This window comes from Triturus cristatus, chromosome 7 (assembly GCF_964204655.1).
Source record: "Triturus cristatus chromosome 7, aTriCri1.1, whole genome shotgun sequence".
In the NCBI taxonomy this organism is placed as follows: domain Eukaryota; kingdom Metazoa; phylum Chordata; class Amphibia; order Caudata; family Salamandridae; genus Triturus; species Triturus cristatus.
Window position 1 is genome coordinate 1,199,808,821 of NC_140590.1, and position 21,479 is coordinate 1,199,830,299.

The 21,479-nt window shown below is 46.5% G+C and overlaps 1 protein-coding gene across 1 annotated transcript in view; it reads left to right on the top strand.

Moving 5' to 3' along the window:
* Positions 1–978: 978 nt before the first annotated feature.
* The window catches only part of LOC146811595 (vomeronasal type-2 receptor 1-like), a 57,169-nt gene continuing 36,668 nt past the window's right edge, over positions 979–21,479 (top strand). Inside the window, exons 1-3 of the mRNA XM_085615076.1 lie at positions 979–1,236; positions 8,405–8,515; positions 10,650–11,486. Coding sequence (XP_085471202.1) covers positions 979–1,236; positions 8,405–8,515; positions 10,650–11,486 — 1,206 coding nt within the window. The remainder of the gene's footprint in view (positions 1,237–8,404; positions 8,516–10,649; positions 11,487–21,479) is intronic.

Sequence of the window (21,479 nt, forward strand, 5' to 3'; positions counted from 1 at the left end):
GGCTCTTAAACTTTTGGGAAGCTCTTCTCTATATTGTCACCCTTGAGCCAGTCTTGGAGGTCTGCTTTCACCTCTAAATATGGTTTGTGCGTTTACATTCATGAATTATTGGACTAGTTGTAGGCCTATGTGTGTTATAGTCCGATAAGACAGGACTAGGGTTAGCACGTCTAACTGAAAAATAGGCTTACCTAAGTGGAGAGCACCTTCTCATGACTTCACTGCCCTGGCCTTTGACCCAGCAGAGACCTTCTGTGCCACCTGTTGGTGGAAAAAGAGCCTCCCCCATGAAAGGATTGCCTACCCAGCATGCGAGTGAAACCCAAACTCTAGAACACAATATGATGAAACACCTGAGGAAGGCCCCACAGGTGATTACATTTTCTTGTTCTGACTGCTCCCCAGCTCTACCCCACTTCTGTCTGTCTGCTTGTACAACCGCTTTTGGAGTTCAGACATGGAAAGCTGAGCTTGATTTTCATTTTTATGTGTGTGTGGCTCAGAGAATGCAGGATTCCCATCTGTGCTCTTCACTCTGACTTCATGGCAGAGAAGAACTTTTCAAACTTCTGTGTCTCACTGCTGAGAAGGAACACTAGCGTAACCCACTTTCATATGAGCATACTGGGGTACAATCCATAGTGTAAGTTTGGAATATTGATTGTGCAGCCTTCAGTTTCATTTCGCTAGTCCTGGTGATGCTCACAATATTGATACTAAATGTTATTTGCCTTCCAAATGCTAAAATAAACCAGTTGGCCAGAGGCTGCTAGACGACCCTAGGTGGACACAGCTAACAAATACCTTGACCTTGTCAGGCCCATTTTGAGATGGAGTTCCCTGAAGCTTCTGACATTTTGAATTACTATTTTCATCTTACTTTTGATTTGACATTGACAATGTCCCCCATGTTTTAACAGTAAGATTTTGTTCTACTTCATTAGAATGAATGCAGAGCATTATCAGTCAGTGCTCGCCATGGTTTTCGCAACAAATGAAATCAACCAGAATCCCAACATTCTTCCTCAAATCGACCTGGGATTTCGGATTCTTGACTCTTGCTACTCTGAAGCGATGGCCATTGAGGGGATGTTCTGGATGCTGTCCGGTCATCAGAAGGCCATCCCAAACTACAGCTGTGCAGCAAAGACCAAGGCGGCTATTATCATAGGTGATTATTCGTCACCTACAACCCTCCCGTTGGCAAGAATCCTTGGTGTCAGCAGGTATCCTCAGGTATGGAGGGATGGGCATTTTGTAAGCTGTTCAAAGGCAAATCAAAAATAGTTTATTTAGACAATGAAGTCTGTCAAAGTGCATTAATAAAATAAAAAGGATAGCTATTGTCACGGTTTTTCATCAGTCTTAATAATCTAACAGGAAACCCATAGATCGTCCGCAGGTTTCCACAGTGGTAAAAATGTTTGAAATACGATTCAATAAACAACTGGTGACTTAATAAGTTAGTCTTTGGTTAAAAAAAGCAGTGTTATCTGTCTATTTGAGGGTCATCTTTTAAGGCTACTCAGATTCAAAGTTCCTTCCCTTCTTCATTTTGGGGTTCTGAATGTATTCTTAGTTGCTTCTCCGCACTCCCCAAAAATGTTTCCAGTTTTGTGATCACTTGCAGCTGCTCATTATTCAGTAGGAAACTGACTGCAGATGGAAATGTCTGTGTTCCCTCCTTAGCCCGTAGGAGCTGAAGGAATCTTCTGCGGTCCTCCAGGAGTGTAGGTCATATACAGAGCAAGTGAGTTATTGACTCCTGGAATAGACTGCATAGTCGGTATATTTTCGAAAGGGTGGCGGTCTCCCCCCCCTCTCTCTCATCTTCCCACTAATGCAGTCCAGGTGCTGCTAGCACAATTGGGAGATGGTAAAGCTGCCAGAAATAGCTCCCCATTTGCAACACCATTTAGATACACTGATTCGGCACATTTTCATTATTTATGAACATCTTATGGAAAGAGTAAACTCCAAGGACATCAGGGACATGAGAGTGGGGAAACGCCCTGCTTCTGTAGGGTGAAATCTACAAGAGTGAATGAACCCAAAATGGGGTTATTTCAATCACATAAGGCGGGCAAGGGAAGGCCTACTTAAAGCATGTGTCTCTTGGGCTGATTGAATGGGTTGCTGAGTATCACGGTCATATACAGGGTCTTTAGCGGTAGTAAATGCTTGCTTTTTACTCCAACCTTGAGTAATAGTATGCATTTTTGGGAAACAGTATGGGGCCGATTCCGATTTCAGCTGGAAAGGCTCCGAACGATGGTCGGAGCCCTTCCGACCGAATCAGAACGTGTCAGCTGGATTCCTTTCCGACCGAGCCATTCCGATGGGCTCGGTCGGAAAGGAATCCGACTCGGATTTCTGGATGGCTGACGACAGGCTCAGAGAGCCTGTCCACCGTCCGGAAATCCCTCAGTACTCCCCCGGCCGCCTCTTTACGACAGAGGGAGTACGATGGCAGTTTTTTCACTGCCCTCTCGTGCCGGTCTTTCCGGCACAAAAAGGCAGTCGGAAACTGTCTTTGGTGGCCCACAGTAGGCCCCCCCATGGGTGCGAGGCTACCGAATAGCAGCCTGGGGGCATCTACGGTGCCCCTCTGTGGATCCCTGCACCCGGTGGCAGGCACCTTGGGGTGCCGGCTATAGAGTGCAGGTATGAACTGCACCCCTGCTTTTCACAATGTAAGCATGCATTCCGCTTGGATTGCATGCTTGCATTGTGAAGTATACGAGTGCGACCAAACCCTGTTCGGTCGCATCGTACTTGCAGGGCCGTAACCGACGACAGCAGGTCAGTTGGTTACTGCTCCTGACCTATGTCGGACGGACCTGAGTCCGTCCGACATCAGAATCGGCCCCTATATGTTGAACTTTGTATAGGAGGCTAACTATATTCACCTACTGTGAGTAAATACTCTTTGTTTCACTTTATTCCTGCACGTCGTGAGCATTTGATTTAACATATATATTTGCTGATGTTTCCTATTCACGTCATAACATACTGCCTGGTGTGCAATATTAGATGTTCTAACATTGTACCACAAAGACCTTTGTACTCTGACTAGCTTTACTGACTTGTCAGAATCTAGCTGTTGTATGTCAGAAGGTGAAGGGGTCCCCAAGGGACCTTTTCCCCTTTGTGAATATGGGCACGCACATTTTTTAAGAGCACGGACCACTGCCTGCTCTAAAAAAATTAGAAGGTTGCTTTTCATTTTTATTTTTCAAATGCATCCCGTTTTCCTTTAGGGAAAAAAGGCTGCATTACAAAAACAATTGCTTCATTTAAAAAGTAATCACAGACATGATGCTCGGCTGACACCAGCAGGCCACCATCCCTGTGATTGTAGCCATTCACCATGGGATGCAAATTACGACCTGCCTGGTGAATATTGATGAGGCAGGTCCATTTGCGGCCCACTGGGAATCACTAACACTTTCAAACACACTGTTGTACGTCGCTGTTTGCGATTTCCTAATAGTGAATCGCTAAAATTCGCTATTAGGAAATCGAAAACACGCAATTTGGTACATCTGACTCTAAGTGCCTAGTCAAAGCTCCACGGAACCACCATCATTTAAAAGTTCTATGGTGTCATGGGAGAGCAACAAGGCAGGATACCACAAAAGTATATAAAACTTAGCTTAGATTTATGAATATTTACTCCACTTACTTCCCTTGATGGTACAAAGATAGGCAAGGCAAGTAGATGTGGAGATAAATATATAAAATTTACACTAAACTACATAGACGCACTTTGGCAACATAGAAGTAGTTGATATTGTGGAGTAAATATTGTCACAGTTCGGCATTAACACGCTGATAGTTGATATTGAAGCAGCACACTGTCCTGGATCAATGCCACCTAGCATCCCTATAGGACACAAAGCAAACTCACGCAATTTAAAGGAAATCCATAATATAGGGAACACCTCGGTCACCACTGCTCAGCCACCACTATATCTGCTACATGTTCTTTGTGTGCTTATGAATGGACGTTCTAGCCACACAGTACATGGCGCACAAACTGACATTGCGTGATGTACCGGTGCAAGGCCTTCGCATCTAACGCTGCACTGTTTACCACAGAGGGTAATAACACCGACGTAAATTATTTTTATTCAGAAGATTTTATATGAATTTCAGTTTAAATGCAGTTTCCAGCACCAGTCAAAGGGCACCGCAGGAGACATCTGTTAAGCAATTGCAATACATTGGTGGACTACTTTGGGTGTCACCTCGAGCTTAAACTAAACAACCACTTTCTTTGAAAAACAGAATGAAGACTTTGAGCTTGAACTTCAGCCATTAAGAACTTAAAGCCAAATCCACAGAAAAATAAATAAACGCCGATAACCTGTGCAAACTAATCACCTTCAAGGAGCTCAAGGTGCTGGGGGCCATCGGGGAGATTAAGAAAGCTATTGAGCAGAGTCACAGGGTGCTGGGCTGCCCTGCTGCCGGTGCCGGGATGCGAACCCTGAGGGTCCGATTCACAGAACTAACTTAAGACAAAATCCTAAACGTACTACTTTTGGTATTCAAGGAATGCACTTACTGCTTTTGGTATTCACAGAATGTATTTACGACTACTAACTGTACGTCCTCACTCGGGCCGGATTCCGGAGATTCATGGGCATGCCCACCTACCTTGAAATCTCTACTAGGCAAAAGGTCTTGTTAGCGACTTGTGCATGCGTGACCGGCACAGGTAATAGCGGTGAGGAGCTGGTGTGGGGCAGGGCAGTGGGGCATGGAGGGCGGGGCTGTGCAGGTGGGGGTGAAGTGGACAGACGATGAGATAGGGAAAGTAAAATAAAAATGTTTAAAAAACACTTACCTTGCGCTCGCTGCATCGTTGGTGGTTTTATTATTTTTTTTATTTTACTTCCCCTATCCCTTCGTCTGTCCACTCCCCCCACCGCCCTGCCTCCCTGTCACACCACTTTTACCTGTGCCGGCCATGCCTGGCCTTTTGATAACATAGCGATCTCAGTAAAATGCATTCAGAAACTTGAAACGTCATGGGCAAAAATGGGTGGAGGACGTTGTATTGTGTGACTTTCTGATGGATTTTAGAAGCTGTAAATTGAGATTCGATCTTCTCTGGGGGGGTGTCCTGAGTACACCTTGTGCTATATACTAGAGACATATAGGCATGTTAAATATGCCACTTAGGGATTAGCGAATTGTACACACACTTTTAATGGTTAAAGCACATACACTGAGGCCTGGTCAGCAGGGGTCAGTGCACTTCAAAGTAAAAAAACAAGCAGCATCAGACAAAAAACTTGGGGGTGATCATACAAAAAGAGGCACTTTCTTACACTTCTGCTTGCCAGGGTAGAGCCTAGACGGACAAAGAAAGATGCTCTTTCTTGGGAGACAGTCTGAAATACAAGAGAGTGTTGAAGTGTTCCACTTTCCAAAGAATGTTTTTTGGATGGAGGCCATTTTTTCAACTGTTGTACTGGATTTCCTTGACTCTCAGTATCCTGTCTACATCTCTACTCATCCATATTGGGGTTGCATGCCAGCTCAGCTTTTTAATTTCTAGGCCTCCTGACACTGGCTGCCATCTACTGCACGCTTGTGTGTCCAGCTGCCTTACCATCATAGTAAAGGACTCTCCAGACGTTTCCCGTTGATTCTTGCCACAACATGGACTGGTAGCCCTGCAACCTCTGTCAAGTTGCTAAGAGTCGGGCTGGACTGTTCCCATGAGGCACAGGGTCAAGACTGATTTGCATATGGCCATGTCTAAACTGGGGTGGTGTAGTGGGCAAAAGAACGATGGATTTAACCCAGATCTCTTGACTGGGGGAGAATGTATGCATTGTCAGCATTCCGTCCATCATTTGTTTGTTGTAACGCTTTTCGCCCTAAGTGGGATGGGTATTCCCAGACGTGGGACCCGTGCTCACTACGCCACTGGAGTCAAGCTATCCTGGCTGATGATGGCTGATAGCCAGAAACCGGTCCTAGGATGCTTGATTCCGGTCCAGGGAAGACATGGCTTGGCAGTTCGGGCTGGACTGTTCCCATGAGGCACAGGGTAAAGACTGATTTGCATATGGCCATGTCTAAACTGGGGTGGTGTAGTGGGCAAAAGAACGATGGATTTAACCCAGATCTCTTGACTGGGGGAGAATGTATGCATTGTCAGCATTCCGTCCATCATTTGTTTGTTGTAACGCAAGAGTCTATCACCTTCACAAAATGCCCTATAGGAGCACCGATGGGTCTGTCATAGTTGCTAGGAATTCAGAGGGCTGGGGCTGGAATGGCCTCAAATTGTGTTTGGTGACAGGATGTTTATGTTCTTTAGCTACAGTAAAGATATTCTGTGTGGTACAGAGTATTTTCAATATTGTTCTCACCCTTTCTGTTTCAGGTATGCTGCCAAGTCCATCTCTAATTTATTTACCCACATAGAAGGTCTGAGCCCCTTGGTGTGGTGCACACTCCACACTCACAAAACCCAGAACAGCACATATTCATGTACACCATACATGCATGTGTTTTCACTGCTGTCCTTTTAACTCTCTTACTCAGGGCACCCCATACCATCCTGGGCTAGTCAAGCTAAGTGAAAGTGGTGAGCAGGAGCTTGTCAATCACTAACTTTCCAGCTCGCAGAGATAACTGAGTAGTGGCAGAGTAGTGAGTGACTGGGAAGATGCTTTGACAATTTAATGACGGCACATACAGCTCCTCATACTCCTTTCTTACCTCCTCACACCCATCTTCTGCCTCCACAATACTGAGTGCGGATATTGTCCTGCAAAAGTATTAAGTGCAGGATATTGACTACCACTATCATCCACATAAGTATAGAGGTAGTATTCTCAACTCTACATCTATGTACTTTGCTGTAAAACAATTTCTAACTCCTCTGAAACACATCTGTGAGTCTAGAATAGGAAAACACATTTTCTAAATGATTCAGGCATAGTTTAAATCATAGGAGAAGGTGAGTTGTCAACAAACATGCACTAAGTTAAAACACTACCGTGTTGTGAGAAAGTGGATAATTAATTAGGGTGGATGATAGTCCTCTACAAATAATAATGTAATTATGCTTGTTAGGTTCAGTAAAGGTTTCGCAATTTAAAAATGTAGTCAACCTCTGACAGCTACGACACAGAGCAGACAGACTTAACTTAAGGAAATGTGTAAAGCATTATCAAAATTGTTAAAAAGTGAAAAACACAACAAAATGAAAATCCCACTTCATTTTATAAAAAAATTAATATTTTATTGGAGTAAAAGAGATCAAAACGCCAAAAATCAAATAAGGGGAAACCACAATATGGATTTTCAAAATACGAATAGTGCCCACTTAAGGTGACTGCACCAGACCGGGACAAGCATAAGGTTTGAGACCTACCGTGATAGAGCGCGGGTCAGATACAATGCTTAGAAAATTCCTGGTCAAAGAGTTAGATTCAGACGTAGAAATTTTTGTGAAAAAAATTGATCATTTACGAGTTGTCGGTGAGGCAAGTGACTAAATGGGTCTGAGTCAGGGTTCGATGACAACGGGTTGCTGGAGAGCGAGGTCCTTGTATGGTCATCGACAAAGGCAGGAAAGATTTGAGCAGGCAAAATCCATCATATTTTTTCAGGAAGGTCTCTATCCTAATTAGCTTCGGTTCAGCTTCAATTTCGATGAAGTTGTCTACGTTCAGACTGGGAAACTTTTCTGGAAATCAGAACTTCTTTAGCGAGACAAACCAGGAAGTTGTATCCGGATGCCGAGTTGACAACTGCGGCTTAATGATGGTCTTGTCTATTGCTCGTTCTTCTGCTGAAAAAGTTGGCAAAACGTTTTTAAGCCCCAGCTTTTTTTGCAGAAGAAGTATACTCTAACATCAGTCAAAAATTCCAGGACCTCAGGAGCAGCACTTGAGGTCAGGACCCACTCCAACAGAAGTCAGCAACAGGGTCCAGGGCACATCCAGTTGAAACTGGTCTGCATAGGTCTTCATTAAAGTGGGTTTCTTGCAGCTTTATGTGTCCCTATAGCTTAACAAGAGGTTAACCTAGTGACCATTAGAGTCCACGTCTTTGTCCTGGTTACTAGTGAGAGCAGGTCCAGGCCTTGAGGTTCTCCTTACAGATCACAGCAGCAGGCACAGTCCTTCTTCTGTGTTCCACAGGTCTAGCAGTGTTCCGAAGAAGCTGCCAAAAATACTACATATATGCCTGGCTCTAGAATGTGGGAGGTGCGATTCCTGGTCCCTCCCTGATCAATAGGGAAAAAACTTCACATTTCTGACACAGTCCCTGTGTACCTTAATGCAAGCAATTCCACAGTGCCCTTCTCTACCGAAAACCAAGATGGCAGAATATTTCTTTCCCTGTTCAAAGTGCTTGTGCCTCCCCCTAGAGGTGTGACCAGGGAAATGAGCGAACCTTCCCCCTGGTCACTCCAAAGCTGTTCCTCTTCCCTGGGATTGCTGCCTGGCCGGCTAGTGATACAATAGAGGGGGAGGCCCAGGTATGAGCTACATTTGCTTGTGACAGTGTGCTCCCCTTTAAAGATATTTAACACAACATCACATGTGTATATGTAAAGTGCATGTTCACCCAGAAGGGTATCCTGGCGCTGAATAACTGATGTTTATTGTTACACAACTTGATGGCACTCATCTTCCGACCTCAGAAGGATGAAAGGCTGAGTGAACCCGGTAGGCTATGAACCTGTGACTAGGAGGCCCAACACAGGCCCCTACAGTGGCGCACTAGTCCACTAAGCCACCAATCTCAGCTATTTAGGGGCATATGTATCAAAATCCGTTATTGCGATTCTCAAATAGCGATTTTTTGAGAATCGCTATTTGAGAATCGCAAAACGGGATGTATTTAAAAATTCGCAAATATTTTGCGATTTCTTGTTATTCCTTAATTGCGATTAGCAAATTGTGAAATCGCAATTAAGGAATACCTTCTCATTCATTCCTATGGGCCAGGAGGCCATAGGAATGAATGGGAAGTCATTCTCAATTTGCGATTCGCAATTAGAGAATCGCAAATTGATAATAGTTTCAAGGGTGCAAGGGTGTCATAAGGACACCCTGATGCACCCCTGAAATGAGCATGTGTACGCATATGGCGCACATACATGCCCTAAGGGCATGTATGTGCGCCACATGGCACTTTGAAAAATTCCAAAAAGTGCATTTTTCAAAGAAATCGCAAATTACCACCAACTTGAAGTTGGTGGTAATTTGCGATTTCTTAAGGAGAAATCGCACAACTTGGGTGCTTGTTACATAGCATTTAAGGAATCGCAATTTGCGATTCCTTAAATGCTTAGGCAAAATTAAGGAATCGCAAAATTAGCGATTCCTTAATGATGCGATGCGAAAATGACTCATACATCGCGTTTTGCAATTTTGTATTCACAAACGCTGTTTTTTTGCGAATCGCAGCATTTGCGAATACAAAATCGTTTGATACATATGCCCCTAAGATCCTTGGCTTTGCCCAGATGGTCAATCTGTCAGAGGAGCAGGACACCGATCGTCACACAAGTCCTTTGTCTCAGCTCTGGCAACCCTTTCACACCTAATCTAGGAGCTATTCAGCTACTGGTTGTCTGTTTGTAGTTCAGGCAACTAGGTTTCTAGAGGCTTTAGGTAGGGTGAGACAAAGCTTTTCAAAAGTACCTTTTGGGAAAAAATTGTCACAAATCTAACTTTTGCCAATTAATTGAATTTGTAATAAATATTTTTTTAAAGTCCGAGAAGTAACATTTTTATCTGGTTCCTAGGTGGCGGTAACATTATCTAATTTTAATGTTAACTCCCAATGCTTTCCTTGGGAAGAGCGAACCCTGCTACAGTGAAAATAGATTGTTAGTCCTTATCACTGTAAGGACATATTTTATTTTAAACTTGCACATGCCCCACTTTTAAATAATATGCACTCTACCTTATGGGCACTAAAGGCTAACTTAGGGGTGACTTATCGATTTAAATGAGAGGTTAGTAGTGTCAAATGGGTTATTTTCACAGGTCAAACTTGCAGTTTAAAACTGCCCACCCAGGCTACTGTTGGCATCCTACGGTCACTTTAGTGGTGGCACAAATAGTGCAGCCCACTAGTGACATTTAACTTACAGTCCCAGTGTACACTTAGTACCATATACTAGGGGTTCGATATACCAATTAGGGGTATTTTTCAAATTTTGCATATTTTAGGGGTCAGAGCACGTGCTCTGGGGTCTGGTTAGCAAAGTCCCAGTGAACACTTAAACACCCAGCAGCCTTACTCGACAAAAATGGGACCGAATTTGCCAAATGAGGCATTTTCTTATAGTTGTTACTTGCTAGAAGGAGTGTCACTTTTTTGCAACAATATATATATTTAAAAAAAAAAATATATATATATATGCAAATCCAAAACAATCTCTATTGTACAAGTAGGCAGGTGCAGTAGCATTTGCAGAATATTAACCACTAGTTCTAACAAATAAAACACTTAAGATTTAGCTTTTCATCTCCTATGCTGTGGACTCATTATTATGCCATTTTGTGAAAGTGACCCAGCATATATATATTTAAACAAACTGTGTGAATTAAAATAAAATGTTTGCAGAGTATTGATGTAAATATTTTTCTCCCAATAAGATCAGCTATGGTGCAGCGTTGGCTGCACTGAGTGATAAAGTGCAGTTTCCATCTTTTCTCCGGACTGTTGCAAGTGCGGAAACCAGGGTCCAAGCATTCATCGAGCTGTGTGTTCACTTTGGTTGGACTTGGATAGGAATTTTGGCCTCAGACAATGACTACGGGCTTGAGAATGGTCAGAAACTACTGAAGCAGGCGCATAAGAGTAGCATTTGTGTTGAATTCTATGAAACATTACCTACACAGATGACACAGAAATCCTTATCTCATGTGGTCAATGTCATACGACGGTCTACATCAAGTGTCATTGTGTGCTTGACCTATCCAGCTCAGATGATTCCGTTTTTTAATGAAATCTCTGCACAAAAAATCCGTGGCAAAGTTTGGATTGCAAATGGAAGTTGGTTTCCTTCTCCGGTATTTGCCATAAAACATTTATGGCAAACGTTGGATGGTACATTGGGATTTGCAGTGTACACTGGAGAGATTCCTATGTTTAAGGAGTTTCTCTATAGCATCCATCCATCCAAATTTCCTGATGACATCTTTATGAAACAGTTCTGGGAAGAAACATTTAGCTGCCAGTGGCTTGAACATCTGAACAAAACAACCACAGAAAATGAAGCAAAAGGAGCAAGAATTTGTACCAAAACAGAAAAACTGGAAGCTCTTGACGAGTCACAATATAATGTTCATAACTTCAGAAATCCTTACTTAGCATATAATGCCTTCTATGCCTTAGCACAAGCACTGCATGATTTGAAGTCTTGTACACCTCAAAGTGGACCTTTTGCCAGTAGGACCTGCGCAGATTATCCAGAATTTCAACCTTGGCAAGTGAGAATCTTCCAAATATTTTTGTCTTTGTGATCGATTTTAGTACTTTTGATATTTTTATTATGTACGTTTTCTTTGTAATCAGCATTTTATACAGACATATGTCCTATTTAGCTGTATCTTCTCTGGCCCATTGTTTTGCCTCATTTATATCTTCCTTCTCAGTCTTTTAAACCCTCATACTGTAACTTAATTTGTGCTCTATGATCAAGCCCTCCAAAGTGCTCACTAGATAGAATTAAACACCATGCAAAAATGATTAAGTAAGATAAATAGAACTCCAAGCCTTCTCTTTTTGAAACAGCCTTTAGGTTACTTTGGGGTCCATTAGGATGTTGGGTGGTGGCACCACCACGGCGCTGGTGGTGCGGAAAAATGCATTTTTCCGGCCGCGAGCAGCGGACCTCTTGCCCGCCATATTAGTATGGTCAAACATTGGCCAATTCCCGACCGCCACGGTGCAAAGCACACCGCCATCAAAGTGTTCCCACCACAACGGCGGTGGGTGCCAATGGAGACTCACCGCCGTGCGAAATGACGTCCGCCCCGCTCCACAAATTAGGATGACTCAAGCAAGCAGACGCACCGTAGCGGAGACACCGCCCAACCAGAGACGGCTGAAGCTCGACAGCTGAGCGCGAAACCAGAGTCCCGGTTACGACCGCCATGGACCCAGCTCTACACGTCTTTCCGGTGCTGTACCTGCTACATCACCAGGAACTCATGGACCGCCGCGGATGCCGCCGCAGGTACGCAACAACACAAACACAACACACAACACACGGCCTGACACAGGGTCCAAATCCACATCAGACACCCTAGGGGGGACAGGGACACATCCACAAGGGCACCCACACATCACCCACCTGCCACAAAGTCACCCCGCTGGATCCTGGACACACAGCCACCGCCACCATGCAGCAATGTCCCAGTCACGTCACCGCAACGATGAACACAAGCAAATACATGCGCACAATTCAGAAGGCAGGGCCAGTGCCAGGCATGGGCAGGGCACAAAGACCACAGTGCCACACCCCCTCCCACCACACACTAGCACACCCCATGAAGGCCCATGCCATGTGCCCCTCCTGTGCACCCCATGCACAACAACAAGCCAGGGCAATACACACACTGCACCACACAACAAACAATCATGGAGACACACACTGCAGGAGTGTCTGCACAGGAACACACAACACACAGCACAGTAGCACAGGGCCAGGGAAACACACACACCACCACACCACCACACTCAGGGAAATATAAATGAGGACAAGCAGCAAATGAACACATACAAGGAATTAACATCCAAATGGACACACAGCCTGTACAGTCACACATACATACCACAGACTGACACACACACACATACACACCCCACATGCCAACAGCAATGCACCACAACAAATAGGGGAACCAAGGTGGGCTGCACACAAGTGGAAGGCCATGGAGACACACAACAAGCATGTGTACATCACATCAACACAAGGAACAGAGCACAACACCCTCACACCATCAAAGCACACATGGCTGGCACAGTCAGTGAACTCAAACCACAGAAAGCTCAGTGCAGCAACACAGGGAGACAGAAAGGCAAACCATGTATAGGCACAAGGATGAAAGGAAGGCCCTGAAGTCAAACTGTGAACAGCCACACATCCATACAACTACTTCACAGGCGTACACCAGCAGCACTACACACAGGGCCCATCTACACACCTCAGGACTGACAAACACCAGTAAGAATCTACATACATACCCCCCTCACACCAGCAGCACACAACACCAGTGGCAAACACACTGAAGGCTGGCAATACCTGACAGTCAATACACACACAAACAACCACACAACCTGGGCTCAGCCACAAACATCACACACACACACACACGCGCACACACGCACGCACACACACAGACACACACACACACACACGGATACCACCACAAATGTGGAAACAAATACAACAGACAAACACATAGCCCAACAGAAACACACACAGAGCCACCACAACAACAACAGACATGCCCTGTGCAGCTAAACTGATGAAAGACAATGGGAGCACAGACACAACAGGAGTGCACAACCTCATCACTCAGGAACAATGCACAGACAACATACCACAACACACACAAGAAGTGCACCATCACAGAACAACACAGCCACAACAAACAAACAACAGATGCACAGGCAAAACAATCACATAGCAAACACAGCACGACTTCAGGGGATGCACACCAGGCAATCACAAGGCAACATACTCACACAGCACTGCATGCACAACAAGCTGTGTGTCCACACCAGGCATACCAGACACACAGACATCAGTGACAGAACAGCAACCCACACAACACCATACAGCACAGCACAAAGACAACAGCACACCCAGGAAGTGAATCAAAAACACAAACAACATACATACATCCAACACAACACCCAACAGATGCACAAGTCTGGGACACAAAGGTGAAAACAACTTGACCACAGGACTGGCCAGCACACACAGTTGAACTGCATAGGAGCAACCATGACTGACAAACAGCACCAGAACATCACACATGACCCATTGGGGAAATGCCCTGAGTGACACATTGACCCTGGCCAAAGAACTGCACCACCAAGCACTGTCTCACAAATGAAGTCATGGGGAGGCACACACACATATGTAAACAAAAAGAGAGCGAGGAAAACAAGGTAACTTGTCCTTTTCCCCAATGAATTTTCAGAAACAAGATGGACAAGTACTTAGGGAAGGTAACTTGTAGCAAAGGTTTTTCGCCGTCACCTGTTGAAGGAGAATAAACAACTATTGTAAGAAACCCCTCACCCACCTACCTGGTAGGTGGCATGCTTCATCATCGGGGCCCAACTGGATTGCCTAGTGCAACCCAGCTGTGCTACAACGCCTGATTTACAGCGGAGCAGGTTGTTAAGTGAAAGGAAAGTGACTTAGTATGTGACGTGCAACTATGTGTTAAAAATGTCTCTGAGAATGCCCTTTGACAACAATTATTTATTACAAGGGTCCCAGGACATGAGTAAAAATATAATCGGGATCTCTACTAAGGTTTGTTATTTGCCTTGGTATCCCTTATAAATGAGGTCTACTAGTTTCAGCCTTCAGATGGTTCTTGAGGCTTTCTTCAGGACCAAAAAATTAGTGAGTGGCCTAAAAATAGGAGAGGCCACATGTGATGTGAAATATCAGCACACACCCTAAAGTGTGCTGTGAGTGTAGTGGTTAGCGATCATTACTCACCAAAACCTTTGTTGGGAGTACTGAGAAAATGAGGTCGTTATGCCTCTGGTATCCGATCGGTAGATAACGTCCCCTCTGGTCCGTTTTGACCAGGGGGATGGGTCCGTTCTACCTATGTTCAGCCGATCGGGTCCGCTTGGTTAGCCCTCACACACACATACAAACCAAGGGGACAGCTCACACCAAAGTGAAGTGTACTGCATGTCAGTAGGGGACATGGCAGGAGTGTACCATACAACCATACACAAGGAGAGGGAGTGCAGACCCACAATGGGTAGGCAGATGAAGCACAGATAGGGGATGGCATGACAACACACACAACATGCCACACTGGAGGCAAGAAGGCACCATGTGACAGCAAGGCATGAGAAATCACAACCACAATGGCAGTGTGGAGCAGCAGGTCTGCACATTCCCCACAAACAGTCACCAGACACATGGATGTGCAACAAAACACAACACTGACTTGCCAGTAACACTCTCTGCATACTCACAAGTGACAAAAACAACAAGTAGAGGTCAGACAGAACTGCAAGGACACACCAATACACTGCACAGTGCACAACATACAACTCACACATGGGCATACAACCACATCCACAGAGATGAACAATCAAAACAACAAGCACACAACTCGTGGGTGACATGTGTGTAGTTGACATTGCAGAGGCATGTACACATCAACACTCCCCACAAACTCACCCCTTCACACTGCACACTACCTTGACATCCAAGAGCACAAATGGAAAGTAAGCCATGGGACTAGGATGACTGGCCATCATGAGATGACCACACACATACACCACTGGGCACACACATAGGAAGAACACACACACATGATGACCCTGGACAGCCTGCCTGCAAAACTGTGTGCAGAAACCCACTGTGCTGGCAGTGCCCCCCCACCTGACATGTGTACAATATTGTCATGAATCATAATGCAGCCCTTGAAATCACCCTGTACCGAAGGCGCGCTTTCCTAAAAAGCATCATAATTTATCCCCGTTTGAAACCCACCCCTGTCCCATGCTACCAGCACTCCATGTGTGTGGATATATTTTGTGTGGTGAATTATTACGAAATTGCAATATAGCACAGTATTGTAATATTCTGTGGCATGTTCCAATGCTTGTTGTAGATTGTAAGCACTTACGATGTAATGCTTATTTGTTCACTTATTTATGTTCACTGCTGTTCATGTTTTTAGTACGAGATTTGTCTTACACTTCCTCGCTCTCATGGCATGCACTTCCGTGATGAGAACTCAATGTGCAGAGTTAAATGCGCAGCATGAGAAGCGCATGGAAGAATGGTTCCGATCCGGTCTTTAAACCGGGATCGGAAGATGAGCGTCGCGCTACGTGCGCAAGCCACGTGATGAGCATTTGGGTGTGGCATGAGAATATAATGCCACACCCAGCCTTCTCCCCTCGCTCAGCCTTCCGACTTCGATGATGAAACTCACCTGGTTTTCGCTGATGCCTGTCTTCTTTCCGGATCCACAAGAGGGCAGCTCTGCACCACGCAATGAATCTGAGAAAAGAGAAAAACGAAGAAAGAAAGCTAAGTGACAATAATTTATTTCTGGCTCCCATCGCAAGAAAGCTTGAAAACCTAACTACTGTTAAGTTGACGACAAATAATTTTTGGGTCTTTTGCTTGCTAATAGTAGGCGAAGACTTCAGGAACATTTCTGAAAGAAAAGGCATTAAGCAAAAATTGTACCTTTCTTTGTATTGCATATTTTTTCATTATTTTTCTCATAGATCTTGTGATGGCATATAACTTGGCTGGTGTATCAAAACAGAAGTAAGTGAAGGTTTAGACAAATAAGGTTTATAGGAAATATTTGTTTAAGAGTATTTACCTTGAAGGATTAGAAGCTAATTAGTGTTTTAATGTTTTAGATAAACATCGTTCAGTCCAGGGCAGTCACAACTACACACCACCAACAGCATCTCATCGCCTTCACAAGACTACTGGACGTACTTCACGAATCCTTAAGATCGCAGGTAGGAAGAGTAGTTATTTAGTACTTACCTTTATGAACAGCTGCAAGTTAGCCAATATTACCACTGTGTGATAAAGACAAGTAGGATTACACCACTTATACATATGTCTTGTTGCCTCGCAGGTCAACAACAGGACATCATCGTGCGTCCAGTATCCGGCCCTCCTCCCGGGGCTCTATTTCATAGCCTAGTGTAAGACAAATTCATAGGTTATCCAGTAGAGTTCTTGGAAGTTGGCTCATAGCGTCTCTGCGAAACATCGTCAAGCATTCTTAAGGTAAGAGAGTGTTTGCGAACCTTACAAATATAGCCAACATGAACTAATCAAGTAAATGACTACTGCTAACCAAACGAAAGTGACACCATTGCCACCACAAGTATCTGGGTCAAGAAGAACTGAAGACCCTGTCACCCCTGAAAAAAAGAGAGTAAGTGAGCCCGAACATTGACTATGTTGAAGTGCCACACAGACCATGTGGCACAGTAAACCATTTACACACAGCAAAAGAACTTTATTCAGTAAGGACACTGACAAAATAGACAACAGGAGCAACTGTCTTTATTCACATATTGCACAGATAGGTACCATGAGAAGAGAAGAGCAAGGCACAAGATGCAGAGCATGTCCATGAGAAGCTGCACAGGCAGGGGGCACACAGCAGTGAACGACAAGTCCAGTGGGCAGGACAAAGTGCAGACTGAGTCCATGAGAAGCTGCACAGGCAGGGGGCACACAGCAGTGAACGACAAGTCCAGTGGGCAGGACAAAGTGCAGACTGAGTCCATGAGAAGCTGCACAGGCAGGGGGCACACAGTAGTGAACGACAAAGCCAGTGGCCAGTTCAGGGTGCAGACTGAGTCCATGAGAAGCTGCACAGGCGGAGGCACACAGCAGTGAACGACAAGTCCAGTGGCCAGTTCAGTGTGCAGACTGAGTCCATGAGAAGCTGCACAGGCAGTGGGCACACAGCAGTGAACAACAAGGCCAGTGGCCAGTTCAGGGTGCAGACTGAGTCCATGAGAAGCTGCATAGGCAGGGGGCACACAGCAGTGAACGACAAGTCCAGTGGGCAGGACAAAGTGCAGACTGAGTCCATGAGAAGCTGCACAGGCTGGGGGCACACAGCAGTGAACGACAAGGCCAGTGGGCAGAACAAAGTGCAGACTGAGTCCATGAGAAGCTGCACAGGCAGGGGGCACACAGCAGTGAACAACAAGGACAGTGGGCAGGACAAAGTGCAGACTGAGTCCATGAGAAGCTGCACAGGCAGGGGGCACACAGCAGTGAACGATAAGTCCAGTGGGCAGGACAAAGTGCAGACTGAGTCCATGAGAAACTGCACAGGGAAGAGTTCAACACAGCAATGAGCAACAAGACCAGTGGCCAGTTCAGGGTGCAGACTGAGTTCATGAGAAGCTGCAACGGCTGGGGGCACACAGCAGTGAACGACAAGTCCAGTGGGCAGGACAGAGCGCAGACTGAGTCCATGAGAAGCTGCACAGGTGGGGGCACACAGCAGTGAATGACAAGGTCAGTGGCCAGTTCAGGGTGCAGACTTAGTCCATGAGAAGCTGCACAGGCTAGGGGCACACAGCAGTGAACGACAAGGCCAGTGGGCAGGACAAAATGCAGACTAAGTCCATGAGAAGCTGCACAGGGAATGTGTGTGACTGTACCTTTCCATGGTCAGCAACAGAGTCAGGGGGCAACAATGTGCAGTACAGGCCCACCTGTGTGAGAGGCAGGTGTGTGAGGGTGACTACCACTCAGACTTGGCTGTCAGGCGGACTGGGAGCTGGCTATGTCTCGGGACTGTCGGAGTACTTGACGGGGGAGAGAGCGGAACAGCTGAGGTAGCGCTATCAGTGGCTTGGACCAGGTGGTGCAGTGGCACGTGGAGGTGGAGTAATGCAGACGGGAGACATGGTGTGGCTGGGAGATTGTGGGGGGGGGTGTCCTTCCACTTCTTGGTGATCCTAAATGGCTTGCTTGACTTTGGATCAATGGGAAGTGGTGTAGGCACAACAGGCACACTCACCACCACTGCTGCAGCAGGTGCAGGCGGTGGCAGCCCCCCTGGTGATGTGCTGGACCCAGCGCAACACTTTGCCTGGCTTCACCTGTGCACCCTTCCCCTGTTTACTAGGTGTTACCCCTACAGTGCCCTCCGGCCCCTGCTTCACTGGGCTTGGAATGGGAGTCGAGCTGGTTGGTGATTCTGCCTTGGAGCCCTTCCTAGGTGTACCCTTGGCATGCACCACCTCCTTGGTGGGCACAGACACTGTACGATTATCTTTGCGTGATGCTTTAGGGGCAGGAGAGTCCTTGGATGGGGATGCCACTGAGGCATTTGTGCCTGAGGTCTGTTGCTTAGCTGTTTGTCCACTGGTATCGCCTGACGGGCTTTTCTCCCTGCGCTCTGGGGTGGCTTTGGTCTTCTGTGGGGATGGGGTCTGTGCCTGGGACCGCTTGGGTTGCTGCTGCTGTGTGCTTCGTGGGCTGTATCGTGACTTTGATGTATGTGAACCGTGGTCACTATCATCAGACGTGGCCACTGCCAGGGGGGTGGACAAAGGGACTGGAGCTGGACTGCGAGTATGTGCCTGTTGCAGGGCAGACATCACTGTTGATGACAAAGCCTGGACTGTCCGGTGCAACCCACCCACGTCGGAATGTATGCCCTCCATGAAAGCAACCACCTGGGCCAATTTCTTGCTGTGGTCAATGAAGGCATTGAGGAGAGCTGTCTGGCCTACACACAGCTGGCGCAAAAGGTCCACAGAGTCAGCACTGATGGCAGCAGGGGGGACAGGGGCAGGGCCAGCGGTGCCAGGGATGAAGGACACCCTTACCCTCTTACTGACGCGGACACGGGCAGCACCAGAGGAAGTGGCTGGGAGGGTGGGCACTGGACGCTGTGTGGTGGGAGTCGATGCAGAGTCCCCATTCCCTGTGCCCTCCAACATGGATGCATCCCCGCTGGCATCGGATGATGTGGTGCTTTGTGTCTCAGGCTGGGACTCCTCCAGCAGACTCCTGTCCCCCTCCGAGGCGCTGGTGACATCTGTGTCACTGGGCTCCTGGGCAGCTGTTGTGCTAGTTTCATCCCCACTGGTGTCCGTCTCCTGTCCCTCCCTAACCACAGGTGATGCTGCATGAGAGAGAGAGAGAGAAAGAGATAGGGTCAGGTCAGTGGCAGCAACATAACAAACATATGCAAGCAATGCATTACAAACGTTGACCAAATCTACATGTTGCACACCACCCTGTGCAATCACATCATGCCAACTCACTATATAGACTCAAGCAGTGCGTGGAAACTGGAAATTCAGGCATGAGTGAGCCATGTGATGACCACACAGCACAACACCCTGCTTGTGGCTCTGTTCAAACAGACACACGACTAGTTCTGAGCACACCTAGGGACATGATGGGGGCACACTACTTGTTGCCAATGACAGAACTGGATAGAACAGGAGGGTACAACACAGACCCACAATGGACATTAGCCCATGCCACCCACCATGTCGTACCTCAGGGATAATATATTGCTGCACATTGCAGTAAGATGTGTAGGCCTCCCCAATATAGGTGAATGCAATGGACGCATTGATGTGCGCACAGTCAGATCGGGCACACTGCCGTTCCCTCCCATGGGATTCCCAAGACTACCCCAATGCAGAAGAACCCTGAAGAGCACAACTCAGAATGTAATGTGAAGGCACAGCATCCAAATCACCTCTGTAAGTACAGGTAGGGCAAATCCATGCCACCGGCACCCAGGCCAGCAGCCACTTACATGTCACAGCATCACACTACCGACATCACATAGGCCAGTGTTGGCACAGGCTCTGTACACGTGCAGCCACTCCCAGCCAAAGTCAGACTCCCCAAATGCTCACTCCTGGCTTGCTGCTGATGCTCCTTCAAACGTGCATCCAGCTCAGGCTGTGTCACCGCCAAGATGCGCCCCATTAGTGGTGTCATGCTGAGCTGTGCCAGACGCCCAGTGCGAGGAAGCAGCCCCAAGGTCATCTCCGCCACATTCTTTGCCAGCCGGCTGATGTCGTCCCATCTCTTGTGGCAGAGGGTGCGCCGTCAGTTTGAGACCCCCAGAGCTCGCACCTACACTGCAATGGCCCTCCACACGGCCTTACGCTGGTGTACCTTGAGCTGCAGGCATGGGAGACAAGAGGGGGAAATGATCAGTGACACAGTGTCATGTACCGACATCTATCAGTATAGCCGCTAGATACAAAATCATCACATATCGAATGAAAGGTCAATCAGAGACTATAGTACAGCTCACATGGGACGCCCACATGGGAAAAGCCGATGTTAAAGCATGCAGGTGTGAGGGGGAACACAGTCCCTGCACATCTCACACACATGCAGGGTGCCAGCACTGAAACACCCATATAGCCTGCCCACATCTCCAGTCTATTGTTGGCTTGAGCAACACATACATCACATGTCAACCTGTGTTTGGGGGTGAACTCACTGTGTCCAAGACTGCGCAGCCATCAATGTCCCTATCCTGTGAATAGTTGAATGTGTCATGGTGGTCACATAGAGGGACATGATCTCACAAATACAAAATGACATTCACAAGGGCAGTTGTGTGCAAACTACAGTGCTGAGATGGACCATAGCTGGAGTGATATGTGAAAAGACTGATGTCATACTCTGTAAGTTAAGTGAGTTGTCCTTGTCTTTGTAGGCG